Raw genomic sequence first — 24,652 nt, forward strand, 5'->3', positions numbered from 1 at the left:
AAGTACAACTCTTTACATAGAAAAAAAAAAAGAAAGTTTTTCAACTCGAGTCACAATTGAAAAAAATAAAATGTATGTACTACATTTAAATTTTTTTTTTTTTGCGTGACGTTTTACTGTCTTATATCCGTTATCCAGTGACAACTTTAGTTTAAAAAAGAAAAAATCTTTCCTTGATTTTAGTTTAACTGTGGTATTTTTTTTTTTTTTAAATACCGAAAAGAAAACTTTGGTTTACCAAAAAGTCTTTAACTGGTATTTACAGCAATTTAGGAAATCCACTGGTGAACTTTATTTTTCGTATGTTACTTCCTTGTAATTTAGTAATACGAATCTGTTTGTCATTTTACAAAAATTCACTTTTACAGTTTGTTATTATTTTTTTTTTTTTAAAGATGGATTCCACAGGAAACGGCGTATGTCGTCGCTTTTTTTTTTTTTTGCCACGTTACAGTTTTTTTTTTCTTTGAGACTGCAATTAAAGGTTTTGGTTTGTCTCTTTTTTTTCCGACTAGTATTTTAGTAAATAAAATACTATTAATCGAGGTTACTTTTTTTTTTTTTTTTAAACCTGAATGTAGTTTTTGTTCTTGGAATTTGGGAAACAACAGTTTCTTTCTTTTAGTGTTGTACTTCGCGAGGAAAATATTTTACAGTTTTCCAATGTTCGCTGAATTATTCATTTTTTCCGCTTGAGTCGAACTTCTCTTTAGCGTAAAATCCGTTTTTACGACTATTTCGTTCGTCAAAACTTGTATTCCTTAGAAAAGTCAACTGTTGCGTTGTACTTTTTTTTTTTTTTTAGTGAGTTCTTTCCATTTTTTTGTCAAACTGTTATATTTGACGTTCATCCTCGTCGTCACTGTTAAGTTTGCAGGTTGAAACAAGTAACGTAGAAAGCAATACAAATGACGACTCAACAAACAAAGGTAGATCAAATAAGAAGTGTATTAGGAAAAGGTATATTTACAGGATATTTACATAATGATGTCAAATAAGAGAGTCTTTGCTGGAGAAACATATCTGCTCTCGGTGGCCTTCGGTGGCTTCTGGTGAACACACACTCAGACTAACTGAGTCTTCCTATTTATGTGTAATTACTATCCACATATGCAAATGAATGTGTGCCACCACAACAATAATTTAATAAAAAATTAATTGAAAATTGAAAACATTGTTATGAAGAAAACACAGTGAATAATTATTGGAAAATTGCTTACAAAACTTGAAATTCAAAATTCAAATCAAGAAGAAAAAAAAAAAAACTCATTGTAAGTTTCATGAATAAATATTTATTTTTTAACTAGCAAATAAAAACATTTAATTTTTTTAATGATTTCTTTTTATTTTTTGTTCAAACCAAGATAAATATTTAGCTTTTTTTATATAATAAATCAAGGATAGCAAATAAATACTTTCTTAAATGAGGATTTCAGTGGCACCTTTTAGCATTTTATGTAAACTGCCAGAAAAATCCTGACAATTGCATGCCCCTTCTTTTGCATAATTAAGAGAAAGACATGGCAAAATTGAACATTTTTCAGAGAGAACTGTTATAAGAGAGAAAGGAAGGCAAAACAAGATGAAAAGAGAAAAACAAAACAGAAGAAGAGAAAGAAAATTTCTAAACAAATAGTGATGGAAAAATAAGGTAAAGTTGTTATATTGTAATCTATATATTTTATGGACACACTTTTACAAAATGCATGCCAACATATATACACTCTGATGATTGTGGCTTTTGTAATCAAACAATTTGTTAAATCAACAAAGTTTTATTTATTTTACAGATGACTAGTGAGAGAGTTCAGGTTAGTATGAGGGGTGGTATGTGGTTGGTCGATCTCTCACTTCCCTCTGACTCTGATCATCCTTGTTTTTTTATTTATTTTTATATTTAAAATTCCATTGGTTGACTTTTTATATTGTATTATTATTTATACTTTTAACAATTTCAATCCAGAGTTAAATATTTCTATTGTATTATCTATATAATATTAAAATTTCTATTGTATTTTTTTTATTGCAATTTCACCCCAAACAAGGCACATTGCCACTTTACTGTAAGGGGCTACTATCAGGGACATAAGCTACAGGAGTACTATGTGGGGAGTTGGGCAGCAAGATGTCGGTTCACGTTACACTGGAACTTCTGTATGTCAGTACAGTTGGGGAAGCAGGAACTCAAAAGGGAATTCCAAAGTCCAGCGGTTCTGGGGAAGAAACTACTAGAATAGAAGGCTCTCTTACATCTAGGGATCTTAACTGTGAAGGGGTGGGATTTTGCTGCTTGTCGGGTTTGTCGAGGGTACTTACGTCGAGGGGGTACAAGTGCTTGCAGTTCTTCGAAGCATTTACCATTGAAGTACTTGTAGAACAGGCAGAGGGATGCTACATTATGTTGATGGGACAGAGGCTGAAGCTTAGATAACAGTTCAGGACCTATTAGGTTGGTGACTCTCTTTTGAACCCTGTCTAGGAGTGAGAGACTAGTAGCAGATGCACCAGTCCAAATATGACAACAATACTCCATATATGGGTGAATGGTGGCCTTATAGAGGTACAGGATACTTTCGGGCATTAGTAGCTTTCTAGCACGATAGAGAGAACCTACCTTTTTTGCAGCATTTCTGGCAATGCTCTCAATGTAATTTTTCCAACTCATGTTTTCCTGTGAACTACATTATATCGTTAATATTTCTATTGTATTATCCTTTAACAATTTCAATCCAGAGTTAAATATTTTTCTTATTGTTTTCTGATCTTGATTCCTCAATCAAAATGTAGGGTTGACGTCATCACCAGCAATCCGATTTACAACTGGTTTTGCCCGGCTCCGATATTTTCTGGCGTTGTCCATCACCTAAAAAGTTCCATCCAGATTCCGACCAAAAAAGCAAAGAATTCACATCTATAGAAAGCTCTAGTGATTTAATCTGAAGTTCACTTTTCTGGATTAAAAAAAAACCCAAAGAATTTCGGTAAAAACTGAAGAACTCACATCATAAAGGAAAATGATATTCTAAAACAATTTTCTCTCAATATTTAATGAAAAAATAAAAAATAAACACCTAATGGCAGGAGTTTAGGATAACACGGAAAAGAAATTCTATTCAGAGAATGATTTTAATAATACCTAGCGCAGCGTTCAGGTTGAATCAGATTCCTCCAAAGGGAGGAAATTTCTAATGAATTAAATTCACAAGCAATCCATAGCTGTGTGGTATATCCGAGTCAAGGAGATGACAATTTTGGCTTTTTGTAAGTTTTTTTTAAGGGTGATGTCATTATCCTCCTACATACAAATGATCACCCATCTGGTAATGACCAGGCTCAATATTGCTTAACTTTAATGATCAAATGAAAACCATTGTCAGCATGATTATGCTGAACCTATTCTGTATCTGTACAAATTTACTATCAGACCATGTATGGAGTACCATTGTCATATTTTGACTGCTGAATTTGTCCAATTTTAAGGGTCTTGATAAGATGTAGAAACGTATGTTTCACTCCACTCTTTCTTCTTCTCCACACCCTCTCTCTTGCACAGGTGTGATGTTGCTAGTCTCAGTCTTTTTCATTAGTACTATTATGGCATGTGTTCTTCAAAATTGTTTGATTTATTCCCTGCTTCTATTGTTCCAGCTCATTTGACTCATTGGTCTAGTAGTCTCCATCGATTCACTGTTTTGATGCCTCATTTTAATACAGCTTCTTATTCCAGTAATAATGCAAGTTTGTGAAACTCTTCCTACTCACTGTTTTGCTTCCATTTATAGCCTTAGTCTTTTCAAAACTAAGGTCAATAGGCATCTTCTGTCTTTGCGATAATCATTTTTCATTCTTGTTAGCACCTTACATCAAGTGACTACATGGCTTGTCTGGAACGATTTCCATTTAAAAAAAAGAAAAAAGAAAAAGTCATTTACCTTAGCAGAGAAGTCAAACCGAAGTTTGTCTGGTGTCACAAGAGATCCTCTTTGGTCTGCCTCTTGAAGAACTTTCCGAAGACCATAATTCAACATGTGTGTACCGGTGTGGTTCTTCATGATGGCTACTCGTCTCGACTAGAAACAAAAATAAATAAATAAATAAAATAATACTAGCAGAGTTAATGGCGTTAAATATTAAGCAATAACATAGGAACAAGATGAATGTACATCCTCTATGAAAAATATTTATATCCCCCCTCCCCCGTTTGCACTAATATTATATTATTTAAAAATGTCTGAAATGGTGAAGTTAAAACAAAATTTTTAATAAAAATAAAATGTCTCAAACAAGAAAGTTTTAAAAAGAAAAAAAACTTGTATAAATCAGTATAGAAAGTAGAAAGGAAAAAAGAAAAAGGAAAACTTTATCATGTTGATATATTTGAAGGTGGTGGATTGTCTGACTTGTTATTTGTTTTCTCAATTCATTTAAATTCTTGAAATGGATTTATCCATCATTTTTTTTTTTTTTTTTTTTTTTTTTTAACTTTTGTGTGATATATAGAATAAATTTGCTCCTGTTAATCAGGCAGAGCTTTATCCTGTTAGGGTTGTCTTATTGAAAATTTAGGGTTTGTATTACTGTACACATAGATGCGAAAAAGTTGTCAAAAAACAAATGTATAACAAATAAATGTTATCAAAGGCAAGATAAGTTATTTTTCTACCTAACTGGATATATTTTTTGTGTTTTTATTCAATGTAACATGTTCATTCAGCTCGAAAAACATGCAGTGTTTACCGATGTATTGGAAAATTCAAAATGGCGCCCAACACTCTCTTTAACATGGTAAGTTTGGGAAAAGGTGTTATAAATAATAAACTAGACAAAATACTATTAAAAAACACCGAATATATGTCAACTTATGTCACGGTAACATTTAATGAGCGAATTTCTAACAGTATTTTGTCTAGTTTATTTTTTTATAACATCTTTTCCTGAACTTACCGTGTTAAACAGAGTGTCGCCCGCCATTTTGAGTTTTCCAATATATCGGTAAACACTGTATGCTTTTCAAGCTGAATAAACATGTTACATTGAATAAAAACACGAAAAATATATCCAGTTAGGTAGAAAAGTAACTTATCTTGCCTTTGATAACATTTATTTGTTATATATTTGTTTTTTGACAACTTTTTCGAATCTATGTGTACAGTAATACAAACCCAAAATTTATTTTTCAACTTATTCTGATTACTAATTATATATATATATATATATATATATATATATATATATATATATATATGTATATATCATATAAAAATAATACAAATACATACATATTCTCTTTATTATTGAATGAAAGATAAAACGTAAATGGATGACAAAATTCAATGCTGCTAAGACTAAGCTTCTTTTCTTTAACAATTACAAGACACATTCTCCACCACCAATTGCCATGACTAATAGCACCCTTTCTGAGAGTTCTTTATTCAAACTCCTCACTTCACATTCATAGGCAACATGAATTGGAACAAATACACTGAAGACATTGCCAAGAAGGTGGCCTCTCTCTATCATGCTAGAAAACTAGCTATAGTTGCCAGCTGTATCTCTACAAAGCCACTGTTCACCCATGCATTGAGCATTCCTGTCACATATGGGTTGGTGCATCTACCATTAGTCTTTTCCTCTTACACAGGATCCAAACAAAGAGTTTCTAATCTAATACGTCTCGCACTGTCAACAAAGTTCCAGTCCTTGTCCCATCACTATTGCATTCCTGCGTTTATTTTACAGTTACTTTAATAGAATGTGCTCTGATGAATTCATAACACTCGTACCCTTTAACGTGAATACCTATCTCACCCCTTCACTGTAGAGGTCCCTAGATGCAGGAAAGCTTTCTACTATCAGTTTCTTCCTTCAAACTGCTAAACTTTGGAATGCCGTCCCAGTCTCCTGCTTTCCTGAGAGCACTAAAATCCAGAAATTTGAATATAATGCAGACATCTCGCTGCTCAACTCCCTACATAGAGTCACTTGTAGAAGTGGCAAAATGCTTTGTTTGAGGTGAATAAGAGTTTAAAAAAAAAAAAAAAAAAATTGTTGTGACCCGATTGCAAAAGTATTGCTTGAAAACATGTAACTGCACGCCTGAGGAACATTGTTCCATTTTCCTGCTTTCCAACTGACTACAATATGGTCGTCTTCAAGTCCAATGTAAACAAATTCTTGATGAGCCATTCCCCTTAAGTAATCCAATTTACCAAATTTTCACTACTGATGATTACAACATTTTCCTATTGATTACTGTACAGTCATTAACCCTTATCCTTGAGTGGCCTCTGGGCTTTGATAAGTGGTGATTCCTTCATAAAAAAATAATTGACATCTTTGGCATACAAGTTTTATCAAGGTGTGACCCCACAAATGTGTGTGCCATGGATTTTTTTATTCATCTCATCTTTTTATGGCCGTATCGTCATTTTCCCACTAGCGGCCGTCGATGGGGGACACATACGAGTTCACAAGTATAAAAATAAAAAAAAAACACAGGATAAACACAGACGCCAATACTTCACATATATGTAAGTTGGACTATAGTTGGGTGTCCTCATCAACCCTCTACAAACTAAAGCTAATATCTACGACCTGTCAAGGCTGACTGTGTCTATTGCCGTCAATTCATCTCCCCCCCCCCCTCCCTCGAGAAACTCCGAGCGACCAACTGCCCAAGACCGTATCCAAAATCCAACTGTCCATCTTAAAGTTCAGGCCTCAATTGATTAAGCATCTGACTGACCCTCCCACCCCTGTCAAGTGTCATTCCTATTGTTCCCAACCTATTGGTCATTTGGCACATTCTAAATTAAACCTACCCTTATTTCTCCATTTGTCTGCGTTAACAAATTCCAATCCATTGTCTATTGATTTCTTTTATTACTAGCTAAACCTACTTCCTCTTCTTTTGTCATCCTTTGCCCCCCCCCTCCAGAACTCAACGAACATAGAGGTTATGTTTGATAGCTGCCGAGGAAAGGTGTGAGGAGACATTGAGCAAGTTTGTCCACAATAAAAAGCAAAAAGCAAACCTATTTGATGTTTAACATTTCTTCTTTCTTACTCACCTCAAAGATTGACTGCTTCAAAACATCTCCAATCTTAATGGCACTCTCAGTAACACCAATATGAAGGATATAACCTCCGTAGACTTGCACATTCTTCACCAAAAAGCCATCTTCCTGTTTAAGTGAGAAGAAAGAGGGGCATTTATGAGAAAAGATTTGAAAATTGTTTCTTTTTGTGATTTTCATTGCAACATGCCATCCAGTTATTCTGGTGCTTCTACTGTATAAGTTAAGATTGATGTACTTACTTGTCATGCTGAAATAAATCTCCTCAAAAAATTTAGAAAAAAATGATCGTGTAGAAAATTGTCTAGAACTTTTTATTAAAAATAAACATTGGTCTTATCATAGTTCCTTGATCCACCATTGATATGAGCAGAAATTTTTGAAGTTTCAGTAAAGCAGGAGAGATAAGTCGGTCTTTCATTTAATCAAATAAAAATGAACAACGTAATATGAAACTGCAATTCATGATCTGCATCAAAGTGTTTTTACTTAAAATGAGAGATTTTCAATTGTGACTGACACTAATGTAGCACCTTTATTTCTACTGCAAAATAATGTAAGGAACATTGAATCTTGTTCCTCAAAAGTTTGGTCAAATCAGGCTTTCTTTTCTTTTTTTTTTTCAAATTTAACTACACAAAATTTACATCAAATCCATGATATATTAAACAAAACTATAAACATATCAAAGAGAAATTTAGCTTTATAGACGGCAGAACAATGCAAAGATGTAACGAATAAACTTAAGCTGAAGCAACTTACAGTTGCACTTTTATTGATCCAATTCATATGGTATAACAATACATGTGTATTTTTTATGCAATATTTTACATGTAGGTGTGTCTGTGATGCCATATTTTGGGATGTCTTACCTTCATCAGGTGTGTTTTCAATTTTCAGATATGCATGATGGGTCTTATTATAAACTAGCGCTGGTACCCGGCATTGCCCAGGTGTTTGTAGGTGTGTGTTGGGGGGGGGGGGGTTAAATATTAAAAAAAAAAAAGTTTTGGTAGGCTCGAACCCGAAACCTTGAGGTTAATAGTCTGATGACATAGCATGATGCCACGAAGGCAGGGACTTTAGAAGAGTCGAAAATAAGCGTTTAAAAACCCAGGTGGTTTTCTAGGTCAAATATCATGCCATAGCAGTAACAGAGTGCCAATTTAACCCTAACCCGATAGTCGCTGAAATAAAAGATATTTACGACATCGTTGTTGGGGAGGAGGAAACCAGCCCCCCCCCCAATTGTCCAGATTAAATAGCAATTGTCTGATATACAAGATTGATCAAAGCTGATTGCTTCTGGATGTTTCCCGGCGCTGTGCCAAGAAAGATGTTAAGTTTGAATTAGTTTCACTTTTTATACGAAAAAGCCCAATCAACACGCGGGAAGCAAAAATAGCAATAATTATATAAAAATCAATGTAACTAAATCTATACGCTACACGCATTCTCAAATCCAATATATTATAATCTACTGCCTATATAAACAGTTCTAAGCAATAGTAACGGCCCCCCCGGGAGCGTGTGCAAGAAAAGCCTTTGCGAGACATACACGAAATGGTCACATACATTTTGCCTTTTGTATATATAGACTAGCAAGGGGTACTCGGCGGTGCCCGGGTGTTTTTCGGTGTGTGTGTGTGTGGTCGGGAAAACAAACGTTAAAAAACCCTGGTAATCAAAACATTGAAAAAAAAAAAAAAACACACAAAAAAAAACTAACGTAAGGCAAACGAACGATGTTAAATGTAAAAATTGAAAAAACAAAAAAGAAAACAGAAAAACGTACGTTAAAAAAAAAAAAAAAACATGTGAAAAATGGCTTAAATAAGCCTGTTTCGATATTAAAATAAAAAATCGGTGGGTATCTGGGTGTTTTTGGGTGTGTGGTTGGGGGTGTAATGAAAACCTAAGAATAAGCGAAGTAAAAAAAAAAAAAAAGCAAAAAACAAAAACGAACGTTATGTGAAAAATGGCTTAAATAACATTGGTTCAATATTTAAATTTAAAAAAAAATCGGAAAAAAAAAAAAAAAGACATCTCACACCACGATTCAAACCCAAAACGTTTAGATAATGAACCAACGCGCTAACACAACGTACATGAAATTTAGTCAATTCTTCAACTATTTAAAGTAAATCAGATCATGACGTCATCTGACGCATGTGTAGAACCGGTTGTCGTCATGAGAGGATTGTTTTTGTTGACCCCTCCCCTGTAGAAAATTGTTGATTTCGGGGTGAAAAAATTAATGATTTTGACCAATTTTTCAAAATTTTTTGGGTGAAGTATGGAGCTTCAATATGATATCAAGTCTGTGAACTTTTGTTCTGTCTGTCGAAAGTTTTTAGCGGACACACAACACACATGCATACATACAAACATACAAATTTTCGCTTTTATATTTATAGACTAGGGGGGGGGGTACCCTGCATTGCCCGGGTGCTTGGAGGTGTGTGTGGTAACCCGGGTGTTTGTGTCCGGGGGGGGGGGGGAGTTTTGGTAGGTAAGTATGAAGGATCGAACCCGAACCCTTGAGGCAAAGTTGGAAATTCAAGTGTGAAAAAAAAAAAATAAAAAACGTGCGATGTTAACCACTGGACCACCACAAAATACTAACAGAAACATATTTGAATTTATTTAACTATTTAGAATTGGGAGGTGCCTGTTTTAATGACTTAATGAGGTCAACTTTGATTGCAGGGTAGTATTTTATTTACTGCGGGAACGCTTTTTTAAAAAAATTTTTTTTTGTTTCCCCTAGATGTTTGTGGGGGAAACCAGCTCCCCATAAAAAGGGGATTGTCCAAATTGAATAGCAATTGTCTGATATAAGGAGAAACTCCACATTGATCAAAGCTGATTGGTTTTGGTCATTTCTGGCGATCGCGACCGACTGGAAAAATACCGTCAGAATTAGTTCCGCTTTTCTTATACGAAAAAGCCTAATCCACATGCGCCGAGCGAAAAATGTTGAATATTTATCTTTTTAAAGTCGAGCAAATTAAATAGACAGGCGACTCTTGTTGCTAATTCATTTAGACGTGATATAAAAAGTTTTAAGAAGTGAGTCGACCGCTCGCTTCTCGGAAAGCAGCCTTTCTTGGACATACACAAAAAGCGAACATACATACATACACACACACACATTTTCGCTTTTATATTTATAGATAGATGAAGTGGGTTCGCAGAAATTATAAATTAATTCATCTGTTTCAGATACATAATTTATTAATATGGGGTGGGGGTATATATAATATTGAGATTTTTGTATTAATAGCCTTAAATAAAATATGTTGATAAGCCAAATTACAATGCAATATTATGAAAAAAAATAAATAAATAAATATATATTTATTTAAATTAATATTTTGGCGCTATGCGCCACCCTCAGAATTTTATACATTTTTTTTTCCTCGTCATGATGTTAAATTTAAGAAAAAACTTTGAGTACATGATATGAAATTCAGAGTTTTGTTTTCCGTGATAGAAGCGTTGTTTTCATTTTAAAATGAAATTAGTATAAAATACATTTATAAGCCAAATTACAATGCAATATTATGAAAATGACTTAACCTTAAATATTTATCTTTGGATTATTAATTAGTTTTCATTTGTTTTATTTTATTTTCGGCATTTCAATTTTCTCTGGTTTTCCTAAGATCATTGGGCAATTTGATTTTTATTAATTTTACCAGGCATTTGTTGGTATTTTATAATTCATACTTTTTGATTAATATTTAATCTTAATTACTTATCTTGGTATTATTAGCTAGTTAGCTATTCATTTATTTCTTTTATTATTTTCTGCAGTTCTGTTTTTAATTTTCTGCTGTTCTTAAGATCTTTAGGTGTTTGGACTTTTTTTTTTTTTTAATATATATATTATGCAGAATGTAGAAACTATGCATAAACAGAATGCTGCATAATATTAATAAGAAACCATAAAAATGAATAAGTAATTAATTTATGCTCATTTTTCAATTTGGTTGTTTGCTTGTTTTGTGCTACGGCATATCAACCCTTTTCAGGTTATTCAATGCTGAATCCAGTTATTTTGGAAACAGTTTTCATGTTGCATTCAGTTATTTTGTAGAAGGTTTTTATTCTTCAAGCTCTTTTTGTCTTCAGTCGCTAGTTTGTAGTGTTTGGTTTTGTTGTTTTATGGTGGATTCTATCGTTTTTGTTCCTTGCCCTGCAGAACATGAATGAGTTTTGCAATGGGAGAGGGAAAAAAGTTTCAATATTCATGTTTGGTACATTTTAGGAAACCAGTTAGGAAGTGGGAGAGGTAAGGAGGGAAAAGTTTTTTTTTTTTTTTTTCTTACACACAGGCATCACCACTTATCAAGGCCAAGAGCCCATTCGAGGATAAGGGTTAAAGAGTGTACAGTAGAAATTGGACAATATAGTAATTGTTAGTAATGGAAATTTGGTAAATTTGTTAATTTATATGGAACGGCTCATCAAAAACTTGCTTACATTAGACTTGAAGACAACCATATTGTAGTCAGCTGGAAAGCAGGAAAACCAAAGACAATTCCATAGGCATACAGTTCTAAGAAAGAAGCTTCGCTCATGGAATCTATGTTTAGGTTTAGGCACACATAAAGAGTGGGGGAAATTAGTGATAGTGCTGTATGCTAGACGGGTGTTTCTTGTGAAAGTTGGCAAGAGGGGACCATAGATTGAAGCTCAGCCGAGCACTTGCCATGAAAATAATGATAAAGCAGAGACAAACTCGCAACATCTCTTCTGTGAGAAAGAGGTTGCAGGGCAGAGAAAAGGACATCCCCTAGGAGGCTACAAAATCTATTTTGAACTCTATCAAGACAGTACTCCATCTTAGGACATACCTGGCTCTTATACAGATAGAGAATTGCATCAGCAGTGAGATTTCTACTGGATCGATGGAAGGATCCCAGGTGGGTTGTTGTTTTTGTAAAACATAATTAAGTTTTGCAAAAGGACGTAGAAAAACAAAAAGCATCAATGTTAGGTGTATTTTTTCTCAGGAGGCAATATCTTCAGATAGCTTGATCTGGTAGCACCAGTCATTTTGCAAAGGAATATGCAAATTAGTTAACCTTCATGTTTATAAACCAAAAAATACAACACAATATTATGAAAATAAATATTTATTTAAATTAATATTTCAGCAATATATGCCTTCCTCAGAATTTTATACATTGTTTTCTTTTTTTCCTCACCATGATTTAAATTGAAGAAAAAACAGTAAACAGTCCATGACTGAGTATATTAAAGTTTGTTTTAATTTTTAAATAGAAAAAAGTAGGCTTTTAATATCAATGTTAGACCAAGAAAATAACTGAACATATATATATATATTTATATATATATGTATATACTTACTTGAAATGGAGGATATCAAAAAGGATGAACGGTTCTTATCAAAAGCTGCATATATTTATGTTAGTCTATATATATATAAAAGCGAAAATGTGTGTGCATATGTATGTCCGCTTTTTGTGTATGCCCAAGAAAGGCTTTTCCGAGAAGCGGTTGGTCAGCTCATAACTTCTTAAAACTTTTTATATCACATATAAATCATAATATCTACGAGTTAACAATGGAGGTCGCCTGTCTATTTAATTTGCTCGAATTTGAAAAGATAAATATTCAACATTTTTCGCTCGCCGCATGTGGATTAGGCTTTTTTTTATAATAAAAGCGACACTAATTCTGGCAGTATTTTTTTCCGGTCGCAATCGCCGGAAATGTCCGAAAGCAATCAGTTTTGATCAATGTGGAAATTTTCCTTATATCAGACAACTGCTATTCAATTTGGACAATGGGGAGCTGCCCCCTCCCCAATATCTTGGAAAATAAAAATAAAAAAAGCGTTCTCGCAGTAACTAAAATACTGTCCCACAGTTAAAGTTGACCTCATTAAGTCATTAAAACGTGCTCCTGCCAATTCTAAATAGTTAAATAAATTCAAACGTGTTTCCGTTGTATTTCGCGGTGGCCCAATGTTTAACATTGCACTTTTTTTTTTTTCACACTTTAATTTCCAACTTTGCCTCAAGGGTTCGGTTTCGATCATCATACTTACCTACCAAAACTTTTTATTTTTTATTTTAACGCCCCCCTCCCCTGGAGTTTTGATTTACCCAAAACCACACCCACCTCCAAACACCCGGGCAATGCCGGGTACCCACCGCTAGTCTTTCATAAAAAAAAAAATACAAACAAGATACTCCTTCTCATACAAAGGAAGTTCCTTGTTATTTACAGTTTATTCATCGAGCACACATTTGTATTAGCTACATCAAGACTTTTATTGATTAGCTACATCAAGACTTTTATTGATTAGCTAAATCAAGACTTTTATTGCTTGAGCTTTCTAACTTTTGTCATCTTCATCTTCTGAAGAAATTGTAAACACATCAAAGTCATCCAGTTTCTTACCTCTTCATCTTCTCTTGTCATGAAGCCTTCATCATAAATTTGTCCTCCTTGTTCCGCATAGAAACACGTGCTGTCCAACAAGATACCACACTCGACACCTGCGGGAACCTCTTCAACAAATTCTTTATCCAAACGCAAAGCAATCACTTTCCCAGAATTAGATTCAAAAACTGGAAATTTAGAACAAAAGCAATTTTAGTTTATCAGTACAGACAGTGTTTATAAATATATATATATATATATATATATATATATATATATATATATATATATTTTACATAGGAGTCACTGCTTATCAAGTCCTGGAGGCCACTCGAGGATAAGGGTTATTGAGTGTATATTAATCAATGGAATAATATTATAGTAATCGTTAGTAATGGAAATTTGGTAAATTGGATTACTTCTAATATTAACAAAATATTAGAAATGGATAATTTTACCAAAATATTAGAAATGGACAATTTTACAAAATGAAAAATGTTCTTTCTGATCGATTTTACCTAATGGCAATTTGAAAAGCTAGACATGCAAACCATTGGCATATAAGATAAAAAGTCTTTATAGTTTAAAATGAGGTTCTTGTCCAGAATTCCCCCATATTTAAAAAAAAAAGAAAGAAAAATGTATACACTGTCATAAAGTTCCTATTCCAAAACTTATGTCAATTGATCAAATAGTTTTATTTTTTATAAAGAAAATTATTTTTAAGCAATAAATGGGAATTCGTAGGCATAACAACATAATTTCAAAAGTTTAAATTCTCCCTGTGTTTTTTTTTTGTTTTTTGTAAATCATTTTCAAAATGGCAGACAAGTCATTAGCTTTTCTCTCGCTCATAAAATTTGATTTTCTTATTTAATAATATTTGATCAATTTATGTGATTTTTGGAATATGACATTTTTGTTTCATCACGGATATATACATCATACAGATTTTTCTTTCTTTTATTTTTATATAGAAGGAATTTTGCACAAGAACCAAAAATGATTAATCAGTAAATAGATATTAATTAGATGAAAGGTGTAAAGATAGTGAGAGGATGAGAGGGGCGGGGGGGGAGTTTGAAAAAGTAGAGATAGAGGTATAAAGATCTACAGATCTGCAGATTTTGTATTCAATATTATAAAGCAAATTCTCTATTAATCATTACATTGTATCCAATATATATACAGTAATTTTTTTCAAGACTTATATATAAAAAATTTTTTAAAAAATGGCGTCTGTGTGATCAGCTGGAATTGAAAAAAAAACATTCAGCGCTGCAGCCTTAGCCATCATTTAGCATCTCAGTCTTCATTGTTACCATCGGAGCCATCACCAGATGGATAAAAAATGCTACAAATTAAGCAATTTCAAACTACAAATGTGTACATATGCATCGTCTGAAGTTAGTTTATTTACTCCTGCCAAGATCAACTGGTTTTTATTTTGTTTTTATTTAAATTTTGACCCACTTAGCAGCTATTTTTACAGGATAAAAATCAAGTGTTCTCAGGGTCCAAATACCCTATATTTCAAATTTCAACTTTAGACAAAATATTCAAAGAGGAGTTTGGTAGAGACTTCTTGCAAGCACACCGACAAGGTCACTTTAAAACATTTCCATGTGCTAAAACATTCTAAATTCTGCAGTATATAGAAACTATGCATAAATAGAATTTAGCATAATAGTTCAATGAAACCAATCATCTAACAAAAAAACATAAAAATGAATAAGTAATTAATGAACGCTCGTTTTTCAAAAGAATATACAAATTAGTTAATCTTCATGTAGTCGCTCGCATATTCATGACTGTATATATATTGAAAAGTTTGTTTTAATAATGTTTAAATAGAAAAAATTAGGCTTTTAATATCAATGTTAGAACAAGAAAAACTTTATAGGTGTGTGTGTATATATATATATATATATATATATATATATATATGATTACTTCATTTAATCACATAAATTAATATACAAAGATAATTTTATGCCTAAATTTTTCAGTATTTACTTCAACAGTGCTCAATACATAGGTAGAGCTAAGTAGTAAGTTATGAAAATATAAATGGCAATCAAGCTACACAGAATATTCAGCCTAAGCTTGACGAATTCTCATAAGAATGAAATGCGGAATATTCTGCATAGAATAATTGCCAAATATATTTCCATAACTTACTATATATATATATATATATATATATATATATATAATTTATAAAATATATATGGCGATTAAGCTACACTGAATATTCAGCGTTTCATCCACTCTAGGATTCGTCAGGATTATTCGCGAATTCTGTGGTTGTTTCTCATTTTTATATGGTCCTCTTCTGTTGAGGATTTTAGTTAGCCAATCAGCTTTCTAGTATCCACCGCACTCCTTCCTATCAGCCAATGGACATGCATTTTATTGAACAAAGGATCTGTTTTAGAACTAGGTTAGTGGTTTAAGGCAGACCTTTTCCTCCTTTTTTTTTTTTTTTAATATATATATATATATATATATATATAAATATATAAATATACATATGTGTACATACATATATGCACATATACATACATATGTGTGATCGTTTATGTATATTCATGTTTATTTAATTTATTTATTTGTTTATTTTCTATTGTTTTTGTTAGTTTTAAACCTATTTTGTATCGCTATCCTAGAGTAAGTTTTATTTTGTGAACACAGTTATTTGCTATTTTTCTTCTACAGTTTAATAATACTATGACCACAAAAGTACATTCAACAATAAAAAACACTGTATAAAAACACTAGCGAATAAATACTGGGAACTCAAAGAAAGCGGACATTCGCCGGTAGTCGAGTGGAAAATAATAAGACAAGCTACCATGTGTAGACATTTAGACGACCCATGTAAATTATGCCTTCATGAAAAATTTGCTATCCTGTACTTTAAAGAACCCCAAAATCTATTAAACTGTAGAAGAGAAATCGCCATATATATTTTATATATTATTAACTAGCTCTACCTACGTATTGAGCACTTTTGAAGTAAATACTTAAAGTTTATGCGTAAATCTATACTTTCGTATATAAATTTATGTGAGTAAATGAAGTAGTTTTTATATATATATATATATATATATATATATATATAAGAGAGAGAGCATTACTTACTGTAATTTCCATTTTCGTCAGGTACATATTTGTATTTTGGCGAATCATCCGTTAGTGGAATGCCTTTAGACTGAAGGTCATTTAAGGCATGCACATCAAGACTGACCATTTGAGTAGCAGTACCACCACCACCTTGTGAAGCCAACTGGAGATAAAATTTTAAATTATAATTGTAGGATTATTAGTTAAATTCTGTGAAGTAAAACAATAGAATCTGTAGACACAATACAATAAAAAAACAGTAAAACAATAGAATCTGTATTACACAATACAATAAACAGGAATACAATAAATTTAAAGTTATTTTTAATCCATGGATTTTCAATGCATGGCTCACATCTTCAGAAGACATGTATTTCACAAAATAATCATTATAAATAACCATAAATCTTGCTATTTAGCACCATATATTGAAAATTAGTTAAATTTTTTTAAAAGAACATTAAGGACATCAATTGTTTAAAGTGATCTAATGCTAGAATTGGATCAATCATGATTTATCCAATTCTCAAACATTTTTCCAATACTTATTGAATTAGCGGTGCCTATTTTCTTTTTTTTTTTTTTTTAAATCTTGATTATAACTTTTTGTCATTAAAAAAGTTGGTATTATAGCTCTGAACCTTATACTAATTCACACAAAAAAAGAAAATGCTTTTCTCCATTTTTTTGTAGGCGATTACATGTAAATAGGCTGAAAAATTTGGTGGTAAAAATAAAATGACAAAAACCAGTTTCACATAGAATTTTTTTATTTTTATTTATTTATTTTTTTTATTCAATTTTCACCCCAAACAAGGCACAGTGCCACTTCGAAGCAGGGGGCTACTATCAGGGACTTACTTAGCAGGGTCATTATGAAGGGATATGAGTAGAAAGATGTTTGTTCACATTACACTTGAACTTCTGCATATCAGTACAGTTGGGAAAGCAGAATCCCAGAAGGGAGTTCCAAAAACCTGCAGTTCTGTGGAAGAAACTATTGGAGTAAAAGGCTTTCTTGCACCTAGGGATCTCTACTGTAAAGGGATGAGACTTAGTAGCTTGTCGGGTTTGTCGGGGGTAGTTACGTCGGGGAAGTACAAGTGTTTGCAGTTCGTCAGAGCATTCATCATTAAAGTATTTGTAGAACAGGCAGAGGAATGCAACATCTCGTCGATGGAACAGAGGCTGAAGCCTAGATGACAGTTCAGGACCTATCAGGTTGGCGACTCTCTTTTGAACCCTGTCCAGGAGCGAGAAACAAGCAGCAGATGCACCAGCCCAGATGTGACAACAGTACTCCATACATGGGCGAATGGTGGCCTTATAGAGGTACAGGATACTGTCAGGCGTAAGTAGTTTTCTAGCACGGTAGAGGGAGCCAACCTTCCTTGCAGCAGCCTTGGCAATGCTCTCAATGTATCTATTCCAGTTCATATTCCCTGTAAACGTTAGGCCGAGGAGTTTAAAAGAAGTACTTCCAGGCAACGTGTTCTTGGCCATTGCTATTGGTGGTAGAGAAGGTTTCTTGTAGTTATTGAAGGAAACAAGCTTAGTCTTAGCAGCATTGAATGTGACAATCCATTTCTGTCCCCATTCCACTACAGATTGGAGGTAATCCTCTAGTGTTTCTGCCATTTCCTTGGATATGTGTTCATTTGCTTTCCCCTCATATCTGCTATAGAGAGTGGTGTCATCAGCAAATATACCCATCTCCGAAACAATTTTATCAGGGAGGTCATTTATGAATATCAGGAATAATAGAGGTCCAAGGATAGACCCCTGAGGTACTCCAGCATTTATGTCACATTGTTTAGATGTATGACTGTTGAGGACAATTTGAATTTTTCTCTTATCTAAGAAGGATTTAATTACATTATGAATTCTTCTAGTGATTCCATATGATCTAATTTTCCTTAGAAGACTATCGTGCCATACCCTGTCAAAAGCCTTAGATATAGCAAGGGCTACCGCTCTACCCTCCCCTGTTTTGTCCAATGAACGGTATATACGTTTAAAGTAATCATCCCTCTTGGATCAGACAGTTGAATTTTTTTTAAGAACGTGTGATCAATTTTGTTTGTTTTAAATTTTGACCATTTTTATGATCAGACTTTAGTATAAAACATGTCATTGTTAAAAGTAGTAAATGACATACCTCCTTCCTATTACTAGCCCTAAGTCCTATCGTATAATGCAAAATAAAGCAATTATATGTGGTTTTATGACTTTGCCCATTGGACTTAGGGTTAATGGTAAAAGCTTAGTTATCTGCCCTAAACATTTCCCTTGAAAAACATTCAAAATTTGGGCAGATGTACTGCAACGTTACCCAACACGTTGTAGCCTCAGTCGCAAAGTAGACAAAGTATAGGAAAGAACTTCAACTCGATTTTGTTTCTGTTGTAACAACATTTATTTCCTCATTCTTTCGCCACACGTGACTTTTTGTCACCTACCTCTTTGAATGTGATCATCTTTTTTCACGTGATCCTCTCTCCTAAATATTTTTTTTTTTTCTTACTGTTGCGTCATTTCACATGTTATGAAAATAACACTCAAGATGTGGGCAATAGTTCAAATAATTGCAATTACATATCATCCCTTACTTGAATGCCTACTGGAGAGAACTTGAATGCCTACTAGACACTATCGAGTGTCTAAGTGTAACATTACCCAACATGTTGTAGCCTGAATTGCACAGCAGACAAAGAATAGGAAAGAACTTCAACTCGTTTTTCCTCGTTATAACAACATTTCCTCATTCTCCCTCCACATGTGACTTCTCATTACAACTATGATGTCATCCATGTCTCTTACATGATCGTCTTCTTACATGCTCTCACTCGTTTTTATAATCTTTTTCTATTTCCTTACTGTGACGTTATTTCGCACACGGCTTGGTATTTGCATCCATACTCTGTTACAGTACAAACAAACAGCGAAAGTGCCATTTATATTATAAATGGTTGGTACTTGTACACTTTAATCAAGACATTAAAAATTGAAAATATTGAAAAATAATTATATAGTACGTACTCGGTTTGGAATAAAGTTTTCATGCAAAAAAAAAAAAATCACTTAATTAGATCAGCCTTTTTTTTTTTACCAAGGAAAATCAAATTTTAATGAGATCGATTGGGTAGCGGCTATCTTTTTTTTCTGCTTAGGAGAAGGGAGAGCCAGGGGGAGATAACTCCAATCACGATTTAAAGTTGTCAAAATTTGACGAGATTATGTTGTAACATGAGCAGAAAAAAATACTTAAATATTTTAGGGTTTTTTTTTTTTTTTCACTTATTTTAGAGTTTTTGTGTCCTTTTTTTTTTAATCCTTTTTTATTTTGTCCCTTGTTTTTTTCGTTTAAAGGCACCCCTCTCAGCGTGTCCGTAAACAGCCAAATGGCGACGATAGATCGATTTCATGAAAATTTGATTTTCCTCTGTAAAAAAACTACTTGATCAAATTAAGTGAATTTTTTTTTTTTCGGAGAACTTCATTCCATAACAGATATGTACAATATAACTTTTTTCAATATTTTAATTTTTTAATGTCTTGCTTAAACTGTACAAGTACCTAATGGTTTAATGCCAATACTGGTGCAGCATATTTTTTCTGCATTTTTAACAGAAGGCATACTACAGTAGTAATAGATAATAAATAAAATAGTAGGTTAAACTGGACTTTCAAATAGAACAACTACTTTAGAAGAAGGAAAATTCTAAAGCAACATCTACAAAAAGTGTCAAAGTTGTAAATGTTCAAAACCAAAACCACAAAAAAAAAAAAAATGGAAAAACAATTGAAGACGCAGAGCATTTGTTTAAAATGGTTGAAAATATTCTAGAATATAAATGGAACTTCTATGATGTTAGCTTTACTTACCAGAGATGCTTTCCGTGCTTCTTCATAGGAATCCATATCAATCATCATACCATGTTCTTCAACAATAAGTTGAGTCAGATCAACAGGGAAACCATACGTGTCGTAAAGTCGCCAAGCAACTTCACCTGGAAAAAAAACAAAAAAACAAATTTTTTGTGTTTTAGAATTTGTTTAAAATCTTCAGTTTTACAATAAACAGGAATTTAATCTTTCTGTTTTTCTTTCTTATTCACCTCCACTAACGTCAAAACGAAAAAAAAAAGAAACCAGCAGTTAACGTTTTTTTCTTTAAGTCATCGCTATATAGTTATTCCTTTAAGACAAAAGTGAAGCCAATCTATTTCTCAAAATAGATCATCAATAGCTTTCATCCTACAAAATCAATATTTGATTCTAACTAGCCAATTATTTTGGTCTGTTCTTTATAACTGAAAATTGAAATTCTAATTGATTTCATCTATTACATACCATATCTGGCCCAAAATTCCTTTCAGTAAGAGAAACTTCCTGATATACATCATTTTTTTTTTATTGGCTAATCTACAATGATTGGCCAATGAAATTGCTGCATTTCTTACAAATTGAAATTACAAATGGCATTCAAAATCCTTGAAAAAGGATTTATTCAAAATTTTCATTTATATTAATACTTTGTTCAAAAGAGTCCAATTCAAACACTTGTTTCATACAAGCTAAATTGTTCAACATTAAAATTCTCTATTTTTTTTACATTGAATCCGATCCCTAACTATTCACATATTTACTTTTTTGTTTGCAAAGTTTATGGGAAAAATTATAAATATTCTAACAGTAATTCTTCTCGAGTAGAATTAACAAAATATGAACACGCTTTGCAAGTTCTGTTATTTTATTCGAGATAAATTAATTTTTTTAAAATCATCTATAAACATAAAAGCGAAAATGTGTGTATGTATGCATGTTCGCTTTTTGTGTATGTCTGTAAAAGGATTTTTTCCGAGAAGCGGTCGGTCGGTTCACAACTTATTAAAACTTTTTATATCACATATAAATCATAATATCTCCGAGTTAATAACGGAGGTCGCCTGTCTATTTAATTTGCTAGACTTAAAAAAGATAAATATTCAACAGTTTTCGTTCGCCACATGTGGATTAGGCTTTTTCGTATAATAAAAGTGACACTAATTCTGGCAATCAGCTTTGATCAATGTGGAAATTTTCCTTATATCAGACAATTGCTATTCCATTTGGACAATCCCCTTTTTATGGGGAGCTTTGTTCCCCCCCCCCAACATCTTGGGAAAATAAAAAAAAAGCGTTCCTGCAGTAAATGAAATACTACCCCGCAGTCAAAGTTGACCTCATTAAGTCATTAAAACATGCACCTGCCAATTCTAAATACTTAAATAAATTCAAACGTATTTCGCGGTGGCCCAATGGTTAACAGTGCACTTTTTTTTTTTCACACTTTAATTTTCAACTTTGCCTCAAGGGGGTGGGTTCGATCCTCATACTTACCTGCCAAAACTTTTTTTTTATTATTTTACCCCCCCCCCCAAGTTTTGATTTACCCAAAAATACACACACCTCCAAACACCCTGGTAACGCCGGGTGCCCTTGCTAGTCATAAATAAGGGCATATCGCTAGTAATGGTCAGACTGTTATTGTTGGACGATTAAGTAGGAGGAATAATCATAAACTTTTTTTATTAACTTGAAATGGAATTATTGATTAATATAAAAGATGCCGAAAAGAGGAATTTATTTTCAATGACCTAAGCAGCAGCAGATCTGTAGGTAAAAAAAAAAAGAGGGGGGGGGGGGCAGAAAACAAGAGAGAGAGAGAAAAAAGAGAAAAAGAACAAGTGAAGCATGCATGTTCCCCCGTGAGTGCACAGTGAACGAGGCATTAAAAAAAAGACTAAGTTCAGCATCCCCCCACCCCCATTTTAGCCTCTAAAGTCTTCAAGGGATGTCAAATCCTGATGAAAATGAAAAAAACGGTGCAGTTTTAGGTCTTAACATATGTAAATTTGAGTTCTGCATCATGCAAAAAAGAAATGACTAAGTCCATCATTTGAACTCCTCCATTTAGTCCCAAAAGTCCCCCAAGGCCTTAACATATTTAAATTTGAGTTCAGCACCATGCAAAACTGCTAAATAGACACACATAGAAAATTTTGGACAAATATGATAAAATAGTTCGAAAAATTAAGTGTTTTTATTAGCCCTAAAAGAGCCCCTAAAGCACACCCAAAAGTTATTGAAGCATAGACAAACAAAATTATGTAGAAATCAGTTAGTTACAACTTTTCAGAAAGTTTTATAAAAATCCAAGGCATCATTTTTTTTTAATAAGCAAAAAAATGTCAATTTAGGAGATAAAGAGAATACGCTTCATGAATTAAACTGTCATTGTATTATACTTACCCCATGGGTAAATCACTTCTTGTCTCATTTACAAATGAGACAACTTCTATAACTTCAAATCAATTGGAACATAATTATGTTTACTCAGACTTTGTCCCCAAATGCCTGTAATTTACAGAATTAAGAATCTGAGTGATGTCAGGTAGCCTTGCTAGAAATAAATAAGACTCACCTGGCAAGAATTTCTCGCCATCCAATTTGTTAATTGTTCTTTGAAGCATGCGTTGACCTCGCGACAAAGTTTTAAGAAATTGATTTTCTTCTTCATTAATGATTTCTTTAATCTGAAACGAAATAGAGGAGAAAGAAAGTTTTCAATAAGCCGACGCTTATCAAGTATGAATAAATCATGTTAAAGAGAGGCTTAGATCTGATCTGAGAGGATTGGTTTGGTTGTTTTTGTTTTACAGCATATCAACCCTTTTCGGGTTACTTAATGCTGAATCCAAAGATTTTGAAGAAAAATTTTTTAATAGAATATATTTGTTGTTTCCAAGCCAGTTTCTATTTAACCCATAGTTGGGACCCTAACAGGTACTACCACTCCGAATCAGAGTGGACCTGGGAGCAATGGTAATTAAAGGGTGGCTCCACACTCCCCAAAGCCCGCAAGCTGGGGCCTCACCACTGAATATAGTTTAAGGTCATATCCAGAACTGACCTCAAAGGAAGATTAGATCTAAAAAGTCTAACGTTATGATGATCTATCCTGTTGCACCACCACATAGACTCTTCCTGACAATATGAATAGTAGGGATCGTAAAGAGAATTGCTATGACCAACCAAATGTAGTCTCAGACAACCCATCACTTCTGTACTTTTTGTAAATACAGACACTTATTAACTACTTCCTTGTGGTCTTATTCTTTTCAGCCTTTTAATGCCATAACAGGTAAAAAGAAAGAAAAAAAGCAAGTACGATCAATTTATATTACTTATTTTGATCAGGATATTATTCTCATCTTGAGTTTTATTTGTGCAATGTTTCGGTCAGTGTAGCCTTCGACGTTGGTCATTATCTTGGAAAAGAAAGGAGAAAAAGGTACTGGCTCCATAGATGATTTCGTATTCTTGGAGTTGTTATTTTTTGTCATGGTTTAGTATGTGTGAAAAAAAATTTGATTGACAAAGAGGAGGCAACTCTAAAAAAGTTGCTTAGGGGATTATCTCCCTTTTATTGTTGAAATTTTAATGAGAGGTTGTACAAATGTTTGTTTTTCTTACAATTAGAGGTTCCATATGCTGCTAATTTCTATGCTTGGTCTGCTTAGTAATTTTTTTTTTAGCATGTACAGCTTCTTTGATCAAATTGAACAATTTGGTACTTATGCCGAATACAAAAACGAAACAGATTTAAAGTAGTTTTTCATCTGTATAAAGAAAAAAAATGCATAGAGAATAACTTTTTTTAATGCTAACCATAAACTAACCCTATGTACTAATTGGCTGTTTGCTGACAACTGAAACCCTTTCAGACAGTATATATATATTAGTGATGGGATGATTCCAATATTTTTCTCAATTCCGATAGAATTACCAATTCTGATTCTTAATAAATCTCTAAATATTTAACTATAGAGTTATTTTTTCTGATTATCATAAAAACATGTTAAATGTGCAGATATTATGTAGGGGATAGTCTATAGATTTTAGTTTTATTGGTCATTTAAAATTAACAACTATTATTTTAATATTACTACCAACAGTGGAAGTTTTTGTTTTAAACAAAATCAAAT

General features: G+C 32.9%; 1 protein-coding gene across 1 annotated transcript in view; it reads right to left on the reverse strand.

The window, feature by feature from the left end:
- The window catches only part of LOC145258159 (alanine--tRNA ligase, cytoplasmic-like), an 82,866-nt gene that overhangs the window by 23,743 nt on the left and 34,471 nt on the right, over positions 1 to 24,652 (reverse strand). The window contains exons 10-15 of the mRNA XM_080115959.1: positions 23,089 to 23,200; positions 20,508 to 20,632; positions 16,641 to 16,785; positions 13,515 to 13,684; positions 7,071 to 7,184; positions 3,933 to 4,070 (exon numbers count right to left, since the gene is read on the reverse strand). Of these exons, the coding sequence (XP_079972085.1) occupies positions 3,933 to 4,070; positions 7,071 to 7,184; positions 13,515 to 13,684; positions 16,641 to 16,785; positions 20,508 to 20,632; positions 23,089 to 23,200 (804 nt within the window). The remainder of the gene's footprint in view (positions 1 to 3,932; positions 4,071 to 7,070; positions 7,185 to 13,514; positions 13,685 to 16,640; positions 16,786 to 20,507; positions 20,633 to 23,088; positions 23,201 to 24,652) is intronic.

The sequence above is a fragment of the Euprymna scolopes genome, chromosome 33, assembly GCF_053919585.1.
Source record: "Euprymna scolopes isolate OS-2025 chromosome 33, ASM5391958v1, whole genome shotgun sequence".
Taxonomy (NCBI): Eukaryota; Metazoa; Mollusca; class Cephalopoda; order Sepiida; family Sepiolidae; genus Euprymna; species Euprymna scolopes.